Raw genomic sequence first — 16,018 nt, forward strand, 5'->3', positions numbered from 1 at the left:
TTTTGAGTTTGAAGATTCTCAAAATATCTGAGTTCTTAGGTAAAAACGTGCGAAAAATTCAAAATACATTAATTTCTGATGAAACTGCATTTCTAAAAAATCACCAGACTAAGCATAAAAATCACCAAATATGGTGAAATTTCACCAAACCTGACAAAACTAATTTTGAAATAGGATGGATGACACTGACAATGTAAAAACATAGGAAAAACATAACCAAAAACCGAAATTTGAGTCAGAAAAGTCAAATTTTGACATCTTTGACAATTTTTCTGACATGTAATCTACTTAGTTACAAAAAAACACTAAAAGAAATTGACACTGTTGATAATACAGCGACCTGCTCTGCCATTTTTCATTATTTAATGTTGTCCACTGATTGTAGACAAAAAAAGTTTTTTTCAAAAAATGGGTAAAATTCATTCAAGTTTTTGCTACACGCTGTTAGAAAAGGAAGCAAGTTGTGGCTTTTATTAGCAAAATTTTTGTATCTTTATTAAATAATTATAAAAACTTTGTATTTATTTCAAAAATCTGCTTAAAAACTCCAAAAATGCAATTTTTGGCCTGATTTGGTGAATTTTCGGTTTGTTTTTAGCAAAATTTTACAAAATTGTTCTATTTCTGACTAAAAAATGTACTAAAAGATTCCAAAAAAGACAAAATAATGAACTTTTCGACCTAATTTAGCGACTTTTTGACGCTTTGAGTGAAATCTAATTTAATTAGATTTTTTTAAAACAAAACAAGTAAAACTATTTTCTTAACTAATTTGGTGATTTTTCGAGTTGTTTTTGAGAAAGTTTCTCAAAATATCTGAGTTCTTAGGTAAAAACGTGCTAAAAATTCAAAATACATTAATTTTTGCTGAAATTGCAGATACATTTCTAAAAAATCACCAGACTAAGCATAAAAATCACCAAATATGGTGAAATTACACCAAACCTGACAACACTAATTTTGAAATAGGATGGATGACACTGACAATGTAAAAAAATAGGAAGAACGTAACCAAAAAATCGAAATTTGAGTCAGAAACGTCAAATTTTGAAATCTTTGACAGTATTTCTGACATGTTATGTGGTTGGTCACAAAAAAAAACACTAAAGGAAATTGACACTGTTGATAATACAGCGACCTGCTCTGCTATTTTTCATTATATTATATTTCAACTGATTTTAGACGAAAAAAGTTTTTTTTCATAAAATTCATTCAAGTTTTTGTGCTACAGGCTATTAGAAGAGGAAGCAAGTTGTGGCTTTTATTAGCAAAATTTTTGTATCTTTATTAAATAATTATAAAAAACATAAAACTTTGTTTTTATTTTAAAAATCTGCTTAAAAACTCTAAAAATACAAAATAACGCACTCTTTGGCCTGATTTGGTAAATTTTCGTACTAAAAGATTCCAAAAAAGACAATTTAGCGACTTTTTGAGTGAAATCTCATAAAAAAAAAAAACCAAACAAAACTATTTTCTTACCTAATTTGGTAATTTTTCGACTTGTTTTTGCGAAAGTTTCGCAAAATATCTGAGTTCTTAAGTAAAAATGTGCGAAAAATTTAGAATACATTATTTTTACTGAAACTGCTGATACAATTCTAAAAAATCACCAAATCTGGTGAAATTTCACCAAACCTGACAACACTAAAGGAAATTGACAGTGTTGATAATACAGCGACTTGCTCTGCCATTTTTCATTATCCAGTGATGGGTAAATGTCAAATGTCAAAAAATAAATGTCAAAATTTTTTGACAGATGGAATTTTTTAAACATTTTTTCCATTTTCCTGGTATCTTAAGGGGTGACACCCTACCTTAAGTGACTCAAGAACCCCGCGTTTCTCCTTCATAAACAGCTCGTAGCTCGGTTCGCCCTTCTGTGGTGGATGTACAATAGTGTCAAGAGTCGCTTGCCCCAAAACCGTGGGACACAACATTGCACTAATCGCTTTCAAATACATTGCTTTCACTTGGGGGTCCATGTTGATGACTTCGGCATAGCCCCCTCTCAAGCCACACTCGCCCATGTAGCCTTTTGAGCAAGACATGAAACTTGCCAGTTCCATGTCACTATAGGGTTTGCCCATCTCGATCAAAACCTACGTGAAATAAATTTCAAGTTTGGTAGAGGGCCCAAAAATGGGTTTTCCTACGACCATATACGAAACTAGATCATAACGCACAATTACATATGCGCGAAAACTGGCAATATCGTACGAGGTCAAAAACCTGTGCGATTTGTTTTCGTACTGTGTGTTAGAAATCTAACGCACAATTCACACTCGAATGTTTTGTATTTTTTCATTCAACGTATAATTTTTTTTGTATCCATTATAAAAAATAAATCGTTATGAAAAAAAAAAATATGTTGGTAAGAAAAAAAATATCTATGGTCGTAGGAAAACTAGTGTACAAAACTTGCAGGAAAGTGTCTAACGCACTCGCGGTATTGCCTGCACTCGGCTAACGCGCAACTTTCCCGCTTGTGCGTTATTTATCACTTTCCGTGCTCGTTATGTAATATACTACTATTGATTAAAATTTAAAGAATGAAGTGTTAAAATGAGTGCAAATTTACTTTAGACTTTTTACGTATTAAAGAAACATCGCCAAGAAGACTTTAATTTTTCTAGAATAAATGGTTTTGTTTTGTTTCAGAAATTTTAGTTGTGTGTTGTGTATTTTCGAGTGACTAATAGACATTGGCTTTATATTTAGATTTACGCTACGTATACTCTATTTTTTGATATTAGCACTCACGTTGGTGCGTTATTTATCACTTTCCGTGCTCGTTATGTAATATACTATTACCTTCTTGAACGAATAGAATTGGGAGCCTTCGGCGTATACGTTGTCTTGGTATACTTCGTCGGCGAATAGGAAGAGCTTCTCCTTGTAGGCGAATTTGATGATTTCTTCGATGTTTTGTCTAGAGAGAACTTGGCCTGTGGGGTTCCCCGGGTTTATGATTACGATCGCTCGGGGGTTGGAGACTTTTCTCGCTTCGTCGATTGAGCGCTAAAAATGGAAATATGACAAAAAACGCAATGTTTTGTGTTTTTTAGTAGTCTTTATGTTAAATAAATATTTTGTTATGAAGTGATAAAAAAACAATATTTTAATTTATAATTTTTTCATTTTTTCTTTATTTTATGAGAAATTTTCTCGATAACTAGTTATCGCAGAACACTGATCATTTTGTATATGAAAAAAAATTAAATTATCTTTCCAACGGTACCAAACATAAGAGGTTATCACCAATAAGTCCGGAATTATGGGCAATAGACCGCTCCGGGTGCCAAAAATCGACAAAAATATTTAAAAAAACAACTTTAAAATAAATTCTTGCATATAACGCTTTTTACATTTCTAGAGGTCTTAAAGACTCAAAAAAGTGCATAAAACTTTATTGGATCGGATTTTAAAAATTACAATTTTTTTGAGTTTTTCAAGGTGAGCGGTAGTAAAATTGTAAAAAAAGTCAATGTATCTTAAATCGTAAAAATGGTTGAAATATGGTTTTTTAGACGTAAAATTACACGCTGAACACGATGCAACAAGTTAAAATACTCTATGATGCATAATTTTTGAGATATTGAGTAATAAAGTTAAAAATAAGGCTAGAAATATCCGATTTTGACAAAAAAATAAAAAAAGTTTGATTCTTATGAAAAACTAGTACTATATGTAAAATTAACCGGAGAATACGCCTGAATAAACCGCTTTCACCTAGGACTCATAGTTTTTGAGATATTATTTTTTTATGAAAAAAACTAAAAATGGCTCTGTACCCGGAACCATAACACGGAGCGACTTCCGGTTTGCGACAATAAATAGATAATTTCAAGCTACTTTTAATGTTCTTAGCTTCTTGCTCTAAGTCTTATAGTTTCGAAGAAAAACGCGTTTAAAGTTTCACAATTTCGACGAATTTTGATTTTTGAACGGCGATTACGGCCAAACTATAAGACTTAGAGCAAAAAGTTCAACACAAACACAAAAAATTTTGAACTTTTAAACGCCGATTACGGCGAAACTAAAGGAGATAGCGCAAAATAATTGGGAAATTCGTAATTAGCGCCTCAAAATCTATCGGATAAGATAGATTTAAATTGAATCTGAGACATGTTTAAAAACACTAGTTTTTATTTTGTAAATTGCGGCAAAACTGTGTCTCAATGACATAATATTTTGACCTAWACCTATGTAAAATGTTCCGGGGAATCGATTGGCGTRAAAWAAACTGCAAAATTCGTAGTAGTTTTGAAGTTATAGTCGGATTTAAATTCTCGATATTTTTGACTTTATCAGAAATTTTCTCGAAACTATTCATCGTAGAGCACTGAAATTTTTAATATATGATAGAAAATTKAATTTTCTATCCAACGGTACTAAATATAAGAGGTTATCTCTAATAAGTCCGGAGTTATTGCCATTAGACCGCTCCGGGTGCCAAAAATCGACCAAAATCTCAACAAAAATCAAAAAAAAATTTAACTTTTAAATTGATCTATTTTACGTTTTTTACATTTCTAGAGGTCTTAAGGACTCAAATAAGTGCATAAAACGTTATAGGGTCAAGTTTAAAACATTATGAATTTTTTAGTTTTTGAAGATAAAATCGCAAAAATACCCAATTGACTATTTTTACCAATTTTTTTTTTCAATTTTAATCAAAATTGCGTTGCATACCTGGAGTTCAGACACATCCAATCCCCAGCCCTTCGACTCGTCCAAAAAGTACCCAATTTGGTGCATATTGAATTCGGCCAAAGACGCCGAATAGAGAGGATACTGAGGAATAGGAACCATAACTCCCGGCTTCTTTCCCCCCACATTACAAATCAACAATTTCAACACATTCTTGATAGCATCACTTGCACCTAAACATCACATTCGTCGTAAAAATAAAACAATTATACAGGGTGATGTAAAAAAGGCGTCCACGATTGAAACAGGCGCGTCCTTTTTTATTGAAACATTGTGACCATCATTCCAAAAATAGATTCTTTTTAAAATTTAAACAGTTTGTCTAACAGCACAAAGCGGCAATATTGCACAATTTTCTTTTACTAAAAAACTATTTCACTCAGGTATTTTTCGTATCTAGGAAACCTTTTTGACTTTAATCGTTCAAATTTCACAGAACAAACAACATTGAAAATTTATTTTTTGTTGCTACCGTTTCCAATAATTGAATATTACTTGGACATTTTCTGTATCTTAGGATATTAGCAATGTTGCAACATTGATAAATTTTCTTTGGAGCCAAGAAATGGTATCCTAACATCTTCAATAAAGTTTATTTCAATAGACTTTTTACACATTTTTTTAAGAACACCGTCAACTGTATCAAAATCTAGAGTTTAACAATGAAATTATTTAAAACTGTTAATTATATAGATTTCTCTTTTCTAAAAAGGAAAGTCTATATCTTACTGATAAGAGCACAAATCCAATTTTAGTCTTCGAATTCGTCTTTAATAAAAGATCACTTATAACGTGTGGGTTAACACGGGCGCCTTTTTTTCATCATACTGTATATCAAAAAAATAACCTGCACTGAGGATAACGTTCTGCCAATCACAAGGAATTCCTCCATCGCGTTTTTCGATGTATTGGGCTGCATGTTTTCGAATTACTTCAATTCCAGGAGAATCGGTGTAGGAACCAACGGAACTTCCTCTGCAACCTTTTAGGATTGTTTTTGCTCTTTCTTTGACATCTTCAGGAAAAGTGGGATCGTCGAGGAGTGGGGGGTACGACACGAGGGCCAAAACTTGACGGATGAAGGTGATGGGCACTTGGCCCATGGCGTGACAGTCGCCAATATTTGCCTTAATTACTTCGTTGAACGGTTTTTTCACCCCCTATTAAAAAAAATATTTTTTTTTCTTAATAGATTATTATTATTTCTGGGACACCCACAACCAGATTAAAAAAATGAAAATTGTCAATTTCCTAAAAAATAAAATTCAGTACTGCCAACCCAAATTACAATGAAAACAAATTAGTCGTGAACAACAAAATATTTTTTTGGAGTTAAGCTTCACATTTCGAAATTAGTACATGAAGTTTCACAAACTGACGGGAATAAATATTGTAGAAAAAACATTGTTTATATTAAGTGTGCGAAATAACGTTTTTAACGCTCGAATGCCTTAACAACAAAATGTTTCTATGACACATATATCTACAGAATGTTCGAGAAATAAGTGAATTATTTAAAGTATAAATTTATCAAGTCATAAAATAGTCAAAAAAATTCTATAAGCAAGTTCTATAAAAACTTAAATTAAAAAAAAACTTTATTATTTTTATTTCTTAATTGTTTCTTATTATTTCTGGGACACCCACAACCAGATTAAAAAAATGAAAATTGTCAATAACCGACATTCTTTCTGAAAAATAAAATTCAGTACTGCCAACCCAAATTACAATGAAAATAAATTAGTCGTGAACAGTTATCTTATCTTGAGAAACATTTAGTTAAATAATGTTAGAATTCGAGTAACAACAAAGATTTTATTACCTTATCTCGATAACGCAACGTCAATCCTTAATTTACTAATAAAAATATTTTTTTGGAGTAAAACTTCACATTTCAAAATTAGTACGTGAAGTTTCACATTTTTATATTACTTTAATTTATATTAATTATTATTTTCCGGAGGCAAATAATTAAAAATAAAACAGCTTGGTTCCATACTTTATATTCATCCAGTAGTTTTTTTAAATACAATAAACAAGAAATTTATTTGAAAGAGAGTTAAGAGAAAACAATAATAGTAATATAATCGTATTTATTTGAAAATTAAATAGCGTTTTCGAACAAAAACCTGTAGATTTCATAAAAATTAACCTTTTCAAGTAAACTCACTTTCTATTTTGTTTAAATCGAACAAAAAAATGACCCAATTAGGTCAAAAATTGACGTTATTTTTTACTTTTTTAACGTTTAAGCAAGTAGAGTTGAAGACTCGATTTTTTGCTTCAAATTCACCTGTTTCACAAGATTTCGTTACAACGGTCCCAAAAATATTCTTATTTTAAAAAATCTAACTTAATTAACTCAAATTAAGTTATTTTTGGCTTTTTTGTTATAAAATTCACTTCTTTCTGAAGATAATAATTAACTTCTTTTGGGTGAATTATCACTTTTTGCAAACATTTCGCTCAAACAGACTAAAAAAATTACTAGTTTTTATGTACATTTAGAGAAAAAATGTAATTTACTATTTAAAATGAGGTAGTAATAAAGCGATCAGTAAATAATTCAATTTTGATAAGTATAAAATGATAAATGATCAGTATTTAATTAATTTATTACAAAATATAATGTTCTAATTTTTGAAAAAAATATCAAAAGGATTATTTTTTTTCCACATCATAACACAAAGTCACGTCATCACCTCAGGGTGCGTGATTGATGTAATAAAAATGAAACAAAAACTACAAATAATTAAAAAATTGAATAACAAAATACACTTCTATGTATTTGTATAATTGATAATTATCATATTAAAATTATTATAGTAATAATTATTTTAGTTTCATTTGAAAAAGACGTTTTGGGGGTCAATAAAATTTGACTCACCCTGGTATAAGTATAAGCGAAATAAATAAATGTTTTTTAACGCTCGAATGCCTTTTTGTCCCGAAATTCGCTCGTTTTGCACACTTACAAAAATACAAAAATAACTATTTATTTTTTTATAGACTATAATTTTTTACTATTTTTATTATTACACCAATGTAAAGTTGAAGATAAGAATGTGTCAATAACTGGATTTCGTCTTACATCACTATCGGTCTAGTAAAAGGTCAATTCAGTTTTTTATTGTTATTTGTTTTGTGTTTAATCATAAATTGCAAAAACAATAGATAAAACGATTGCTACAGATAAAGATAATAAAGTTACAAAAAATTTGGAAATTTATCAACAAGTAGTAACAATTTAATTTATTTATTACAAAATAAAATGTTCCAATTTTTGAAAAAATTCTAAAAATATAAAAAGAATTTTCCATATCATGACTATGAGATTTCCACATAACGCATAGTCACGATCCACCCAGTATTAAAATTTTTGAAAACCTGTTTAATTATAATAAATGCAAATTCAAAAAATATTAATAAAACACGTAAAAACAACAGATTGCATGACAATGCAAAAAAAAACATTCTACAAATAAGAAATATGATAATTTATTATCACTATCATGATCATAAAAGAAACACAGAATCAAAATTAAATGAAGAAACACAAACTAAAAACATCACCCGTGCGCGTGATTATGAAAATTTTTAAAAAATATGACTAAGTAAATTGACACTAGACCCTTAAAATGTAGCAAATTCCAAATTACGAATGAATTATTCAATGAAATAAAAAAACTAACCGTACAAATAATTCAAAAATTGAATGACAAAATTAATTTTATTTATACGGGGTGCGCCAGAATTAGCGCCCCAGAGAAAAATGTCATGTAAGATACCAGGAACATGGAAAAAATATTTAAAAAACTCTACCCATAAAAAGTCGAAGTTATGAGAGTTTAAATTTTGCACTTTGACTCTATTTATTTCTGTTGGAAAAATAATTCCCCGAGTTTTTTTGCAGAAACAATTGTAACATTTTATTACCACTAAATAATTATAAAAAAAATATACAAGATTAGAGTCATTAAATAGACATAAAAAATGTCAAATTTCAAAAATTTTTGACATAGAATTTATTGAACATTTTTTCCATGGTATCTTATCGTACTTGAAATTTTTCTCAGGAACGCGAGTTTTGACACACCCTGCATAATTAGTTATTAAATTATATTAAAATTATTATTCCAGAATTTTGGTTTCATTTTGGTCGATAAAATTTGACTCACCCTGGTATAACGTTACGTGTATGCAACCCAAAATACACTTTCTAATAAGAATCAGAATCAAGACTAATTTCAGTTAAAAAAAAGCAATTACCACTTCAAAATCGATTAATAGACAGCTCATTAATTAAATAAAATAAAACTCGTAATACATATTTTATTGTTGTGTTGTTTATAGCAAATAGAACAACATGTAAGCAGGTAAGTAAACACAAAGCCAAACAATAGTAAATACCGATTTTAACAATGTAATAAATCGAATAGAAAAAACAATGCATTACGCAACTCAATATAGGGCAGGAAAATGAGTGAAATGAAAAACTTTCCATTTTTAACCTCGCCCTTGATGCGCACCTAGAGGTCATCCAAATATTTACAAGCTTTTGATCGATTAAAAAAGCACAACTTTGAGAAATGAATGAAAATTTTACCTTTTCTAGTTCTTTTTCAATTTCCCCCGCCCTAATGACCAAGGGCCCCCGCACGGCATACTCCATGACCTTGATTTGGGGATTAAGGTTGTCCAAAGTGAGGTTCGCCGAAGACATGGTTCTAACCAGTGTGCACCTACTTCCCCTACTAGAACCAGATGGTGACTGGAGCTGGGCACCAGCTGATTCGGGATGGTTCCATCCGGCCGCAGATGATCGGCGCAATGGCAAACACCGTCGGAATGATAACAATCGAGTCGATGACATTATAATTTTTAATTTATTATCGTGATGATTAATAATAACAACACATCAATGGTGGTATTGCCACACTGTTATGTAATGTTGGAATTTAATGAGGATTTTTGTGTGGTGGTGTGGCACTGCGCACCGCTGACCTGGACGCAAACAAATCACTACTGAAGTGAAATCGGTGGTCGGAATCGAGTCCAAAGGACCATTGGATTTTGATACTCGAAATGCTCTTTGTTTGTTTATTTCGTGTCAAAGTTTATCGCGATTTCTTCGTTCTTTAAATTAGGGAGAGTCGGGACGTGGGGCACGGCGCCATCTAGTAGGCGGTGCCATGACAAATCAATATTTGCCCTATCAACAATCGAGATAACTGATTTCGAGTGTTTTGCCAAAATTGCTTTTTTTTTGTTTCTTTCTCATTTTTTTACTTTCTCTGAATTTTTTTTTGAAGTTTCAAAAAAGTATTGGCATATCTACAGTTACTAAATACAAAGTGGTTATAAATGATTTTCATCGAGCCGGCTGTGAATTTTTCATGTAAAATAAAAAATACCGCTTTACAAAAATAGGGGATAGACTTCAATTATAAACTTGTTTTCTTCCAAAGTATACATTATTATCAATTATTATTGGAAATTAGTTGAAACAATAAAAGTTTAATTAACAACGATTTATTATTAATTAATAAGTGACACTAATGACAGAACTAGAGCTTTAAAAAAAGTAGAGCGGCACAAATAAAGTTACATGTAAAAAAAATCCAAAGCTGGCTAGATGAAAATCATTTATAACCACTCTGTAGAATACAGTACCGCAAGGTTATGTTCCAATGAGCTAGAGAGAGAGGCAATGATTTTTACTCCAAATATGGCGACGTAACTAGTTACTTTTTTTCCCTCATTTTCCCCCAAAAAAATGACATTTCCTATTGACATTAACGATTTAACTTTTTTATTTTGTTTATTTATTTTATTTTATAATTATTTTAAAGAATAAAAGAACTGCGTTTGTAAGTTCTGTTGTTAAGATATCGTAACTAGTGTCACGATTTAGGTTAAGTCACCTGTCAGTAGAGATGGGCAAGAATCAACGATGTTATTAAAACATCGGATCTTTTGCTTACAACATCGATAATTTGTCGATGACATAACATCGGTAGCAATCGATGTGTTTGGTTTCGATGTTTTGTTCAGTTTTTTTTTTTTTAATATTTAACTATGTATTTTCATAAATTATTTTTTATGTTCAATAAAGTTTGTTGTACTGACTGTGGTGCTGTTTTTTATAATTGATATTAATAAAATGTACGACGTAGAGAATGTAGGGACCTGTAATAACAAATCTGTCAATTTTGACTATTTTCAAAAGTAGGACACACGATGACCGAAGCAAGAAATAGAATTAAAGGAACTAGACTTAAAAAAAAACATTATTTTTAAACTCATTAAAAAAAAAAACTGCTAGATAAGTAGAGAATGTTTATTTTTTTTTATTTTTTTTTTATTTTTGATGTTTAATAAATGTTTTGTTTGTAACATCGATGTTTTTCTTTCATTTTGCCCATCTCTACCAGTCAGGTTGTCAACCGACCAGCAGGGTTGCCAGGTCTAGAAATTTTGCCCGAATCTAGGGATTTTTAAACTGTCTAAGGGATAAAGGGATTTTTTCAGTTTTTTTACACAAACTAGGGATTTTTTTAGAATCTTGGAACAATCTTGGGGGAATCTTGGGAGACGCTTTTTGTTTGTTTTTGTGTTCAAGGTTTCAAGTTTATTTTTTTTTTAATAATTCACATTGAAATGTAAAAAAAAACTGATAAAAATTGCAGCAGCACCATCTATAAATAAAAGTTGAAGAAACGTGACACGAGTTTATAGGAATTATGAAGATCACTATAATTTTTTTAGAGGGAATTACCTACTGTTTATTTAACAAAATTCGAAAATAAATTGTACTGTTTTTATTAATATGTTTGTGACTTTTTACTCCTTTTTATTTATTTCTTTTTAAACTGCTTTCACGGTGTTGAAATGGCATCAAAACCATCATCTTTCATCAGAAGAGCAGCAAACCAAAAGAAACGTAAGAAAGAATTTTTTCTACAATTAATTTAAATAAAACCAAAATTCGCAATAAACTTTCAATGGAAACATTAAGTGGTTTTCTGCAGACAAAAATGTTGCTAAAAGATAACAGATGTTTTAATTTCGAAATCGATTCTAATTTGTTAAAAAAAATGAACAACGAAATATATTTTTTATGTAGTTTTATACTACTAATTGTATATACTTACATATATTCTTAGTTTTTATATTATTACCAATTATTATTATATGTAATTTTTATTAGTTTCCGTTTTCTTTAGTTAAATTAATGTTTCATTTGTTATATTATAAACAAAAATCAAATATGTGTAAATAAACTTTTTTCGAAATTCCTATTTACTTATGCAATCCAATAAACACCTAAAATTTAAATGGATTTGGCAATGCCTAGGGATTTCTAGAGATTTTTGACAACAAAATCTAGGGATTACAAAAAATTTGACAACTTCGCGTTTTATTCATTTTGAGTGAAATAATGTTCACTTTAGAGCAGAAAAGTTATTACAAAATATGGAAAATGTGGAAAATTTCGCGTTGCCAACTGTAGAATAGTAATCGTCGCTTACTCTAATTTTTTTTTCGATCGCACGGTACAGTTGGAGACAAAATACTTTGGTCGTCACTTTTCTGACACTTTTGCGTTAGAATGAATGACAATTTCAAATTAAGCTATTATATTTTCCTATCAAGAATATGTACAGTTACGGAAAAAAAATTTCGGGCAGTACGTCAAAAAGTGAGGTTATTAATGTAAAGGTTGTTTTAGAGTTTACATTGTGAAAATGACTGCCCAAAATTTTGATTCCGCAACTGTACATACAACCTGTCAATTAAAAATAAGGTTAACAGTCCTAAAGCATGCTTTACAATTTAATGTCACTCAATAAGTGACATTGACGACCAAAGTATTTTGTTTCCAATTGTACAATCTTTACAAGTCTTTGTCATTTTTACATTTCGTGTACTCAAATTTTTTGAAAGAATAAATAGTTTTATTGAAAGAAAATTGTGAAGAAATTGCACAAATATTTCAAAATCAGGCTTGTGTGTTACATTTTGATAACTTCAAACTAACCGGAATTTTTCAGTTCTTTCGACAGAGGTCAGAATCGCGACCGGACCCGATATCTTGCGAAAATGTGATTATTATTACTGGTATCTCAGTAATAATTAATTTGTTTTTTTTTTAAATACAGCAAATAAAAAAAAATTGCAGAAAATTAAAACATACTCACATACAGATATTTAGGTACAAATTCTCACAAATTGTAAGTTTAAACGCTTCAAATCATTCACCCAGTAATTAGAATCCACAATTAAATTTTATTTGAAATTTTTTATAAAATATATTAAGAAAAAAAGAATTGCTTCAATTTTTATTATTACGTGCAGGTTACAAGGTTCGCTTGATAGTAATTTATAATAAAAATATGTTGAAATTGGTTTTATTTTGATAGTCAACAATAATTATCTGCCTAAAAAATATAATTTTTAAATTTAGCGCCACTTTAATACCATAAGCTACAGGTGTCTGTATTAGCTACGCAAAGAAAACTGTAATGTCTAAAAATTAGAGATTTTGTGAAACAACTGGTAACATTTTAGAGCAACAACTGATATATTTTTTTAATTGTGCAGCCATTGGAGAAATTGTTTGCTCAATTTCGTCTTTTTTTATAAATGTTGTAATAAATCTATTTAAAAAAAAACTGTACCAAAGAATGTTATGGTAGTACTGATAGCAATAATTAGAATATTTTTTTGTTTGTTTAATTAAAAATAAGAACTTAACGTGTTTTTTTTTAAAGTTGTATTATTTTTTGTTAAATTTTGGGGACTTTTGAATTTTAGTTGGCGACACTGATTGTAAGGGGCAAGGGGGGTGAAGAAAACGTAACCCAAGCGTGTTTTGCCGGCATAAAAACTAAACTTTTTCCAATTATAACAAAGTTTTCACAATGAAATTAGTAAGGTGAGAATGTTTAGTGCTTTCTTTAACACTTTTTTGTCGCCTTGAGTGATTCTGTGAATATCCATCCTAACCTATAATCTGGGCATTTTTCAGGTTTTTAATGAAACTGAGTCATGAAACAGTCACAATGGAGCTGAAAAATGGCACACAAGTCCACGGCACTATAACCGGCGTAGATGTGGCCATGAATACGCACTTAAAAGCTGTAAAAGTGACTGTAAAAAACCGAAATCCTGTAAATTTAGACACTTTAACAGTGAGGGGGAACAACATTCGGTACTACATTTTACCCGATAGTTTACCTTTAGAAACACTACTGATTGATGACACACCCAAAGCCAAGGCAAAGAAGAAGGAGAGTGCTCGGGGGGCTGCCAGAGGCCGCGGGCGGGGCCGTGGCCGAGGCGGCCCCAGAGGCAGGGGCAGAGGAAGAGGGCGCAGATAAAAACTGCACAGTTCAATTATTTAAGTTTCTTAATTTCTTTTAGTTCCAAGTATTTTTATAATTCTGCTAAATTAAAATAAATCACAGGATAATGAATTGTTTTATTAAAAATCTGGACCCTGGACTAAAATATATAAAGCATAAACTGTAAAACAAACAAGACAGAATGCAGCTACAAATGCAAACGATTTTCGATTGTGGCCATGAAGTTGGGAAAGTTGGGTTTCATTCGTGGTTAAAAGTTTACGAACTTCGAGTAATTCTTTTTTCATGTTGTTTTTTTTTGAGTTAGGAATTTCATCAGATTCAATCTTTTTTTCCAAGAGTTGCACCCTCACGTAACATGCCTTAATTGCCTCTTCAGTTTTTGATATCTGTAAATTATTATAAGTTAATTTGAGAAATTACTCCCTAGGATTTAGGAATATTTGTGAATAGGTAGCCATAAATTTGGTTAGGTTGGTTCTGGTGACAAATGTCAAAATTTAGGTTAAGTCACGTGTCAGTTTCTATGGATACTTTAATTGATAGTTGACAGAAAACGTCAACCGACAACAAGGGGCATACAAAACTACTTCTGAAAATTCTAGTTACAAACAACATGAAAAACGTAATTTTCCTAAAAGTTCCTAAATCCTAGGTGGTAATTTCTTACAAATCTGTAATTAATTCAATTACTGATTACCTCCTTCATCACGGAACATTCTCCCAAAGACAGCCCCATATTTCAGCTTGATCAAAAAATAAATGCTCACTAGTCACACCGTTAACCCAAAAAATGAGTTTATTTAGACCTTACAATGAATTTAGACCTTAAAAAGTCGTAAAAATATACGAAAATTTCTCTTCTTTACAAATCCACAAATCGAAAACAATGAGATGGATAAAAAAGGTGTAGTTTAATATCATCACACCTTGAAAACTTTTTATCTAACCACGAAAATGATAACCTCAAATAAAGAAACAATTTTCTAACCTAATGAAAAATTATTTCACTAGATAAAATGTGTGTCAACATCGTATGCAACCAAACATACACTCCGTACTATTTTAAAAAATTAAATAAAATTATTATTAATGTAAAAAAAATGTCAATCAAATTATAAATATGACTTTTTGATAGCTTTAGCCCCAGAGAAAATTTTCAAGTAAGGTAAAATACCAGGAACATGAAAAAAATTTTTAAAAAATTTTATCTGTCAAAAAATTTTGCCATTTATTTTTTGACATTTGACACTTTTTATATGTTTTTTTATAATTATATAGTAAAGCCACAAAAAATAAAGTCAAAGTGCAAAATTTAAACTGTCACAACTTCGTAATTTTTAGAGATAGAATTTTTTTAACATTTTTACCATGTTCTTGGTATCCTACCTTACATGGAATGTTTCTCTGGGGCCCAAGTTCTGGCGCACCCTGTTTGTCCGGCTAAATTATTACTTATTTGATGGTTCAATGTGAAATTGTGTTGAATTGGGGGCTGTACACACAGTGAGTGAGTGTTGTGTATTTTCGAGTGCTTAATAGACACTTAGTAGTGCGCGATTTTTAAAATTTCGAGTGATTAGTAAGTGCCAATGGGGGAAATGGAGAAGACAATCGTGCTACACGGGTCCGGATTAAAGGGTAAGTCAACAATAACTTAAATTTTTTAGAAAACTAAATTTTTTTAATTTTATTTAATATTCTCAATTAATTTAAGAACACATTATACTAATTTTGTGTTTCTTTATTTTCAGTAGGTCCGTGTAAGAAGCAGAGGCCAATTGCTACAAAGGGTAGCAGAAAAAGATGCCATAAAGGTTAGTGCATTTTATTTATTTATTTTTTTTTTGGTTGTGGCTAAGTGAAGTGTGTGAATTTGTGATTTTTGAGTACAACAGTAAGTATTTATTAAATTATGAATAGAAATTAATTGTGTT

The 16,018-nt window shown here is 30.3% G+C and overlaps 3 protein-coding genes across 3 annotated transcripts in view; 1 reads left to right on the top strand and 2 right to left on the bottom strand.

Annotated features, from left to right (window-relative positions):
- The window catches only part of LOC123003914 (alanine aminotransferase 1), a 10,825-nt gene extending 968 nt beyond the window's left edge, over positions 1–9,857 (bottom strand). The window contains exons 1-5 of the mRNA XM_044397008.1: positions 9,320–9,857; positions 5,561–5,873; positions 4,696–4,886; positions 2,815–3,021; positions 1,818–2,102 (exon numbers count right to left, since the gene is read on the bottom strand). Of these exons, the coding sequence (XP_044252943.1) occupies positions 1,818–2,102; positions 2,815–3,021; positions 4,696–4,886; positions 5,561–5,873; positions 9,320–9,586 (1,263 nt within the window). The 5' untranslated portion in view covers positions 9,587–9,857. The remainder of the gene's footprint in view (positions 1–1,817; positions 2,103–2,814; positions 3,022–4,695; positions 4,887–5,560; positions 5,874–9,319) is intronic.
- A 3,653-nt stretch (positions 9,858–13,510) lies between these two features.
- On the top strand, positions 13,511–14,192 carry LOC123004067 (probable small nuclear ribonucleoprotein Sm D1). Its single transcript, XM_044397186.1, has 2 exons — positions 13,511–13,651; positions 13,745–14,192. Exons 1-2 carry the CDS (start codon positions 13,638–13,640, stop codon positions 14,094–14,096), a joined length of 366 nt encoding a protein of 121 aa, XP_044253121.1. The 5' UTR covers positions 13,511–13,637; the 3' UTR covers positions 14,097–14,192.
- Positions 14,181–15,093, bottom strand: LOC123004078. The gene is made up of 2 exons (XM_044397195.1): positions 14,782–15,093; positions 14,181–14,470 (listed from the first exon to the last, which is right to left on the bottom strand). The coding sequence occupies exons 1-2, from the start codon at positions 14,818–14,820 to the stop codon at positions 14,201–14,203; spliced, it is 309 nt and encodes a 102-aa protein (XP_044253130.1). The 5' UTR covers positions 14,821–15,093; the 3' UTR covers positions 14,181–14,200.
- Positions 15,094–16,018: the final 925 nt, after the last annotated feature.

This window comes from Tribolium madens, unplaced genomic scaffold (assembly GCF_015345945.1).
Source record: "Tribolium madens isolate multiple individuals breed KSU strain unplaced genomic scaffold, Tmad_KSU_1.1 Scaffold_11;HRSCAF=98;Tcas5.2_LG3b, whole genome shotgun sequence".
Classification (NCBI taxonomy): domain Eukaryota; kingdom Metazoa; phylum Arthropoda; class Insecta; order Coleoptera; family Tenebrionidae; genus Tribolium; species Tribolium madens.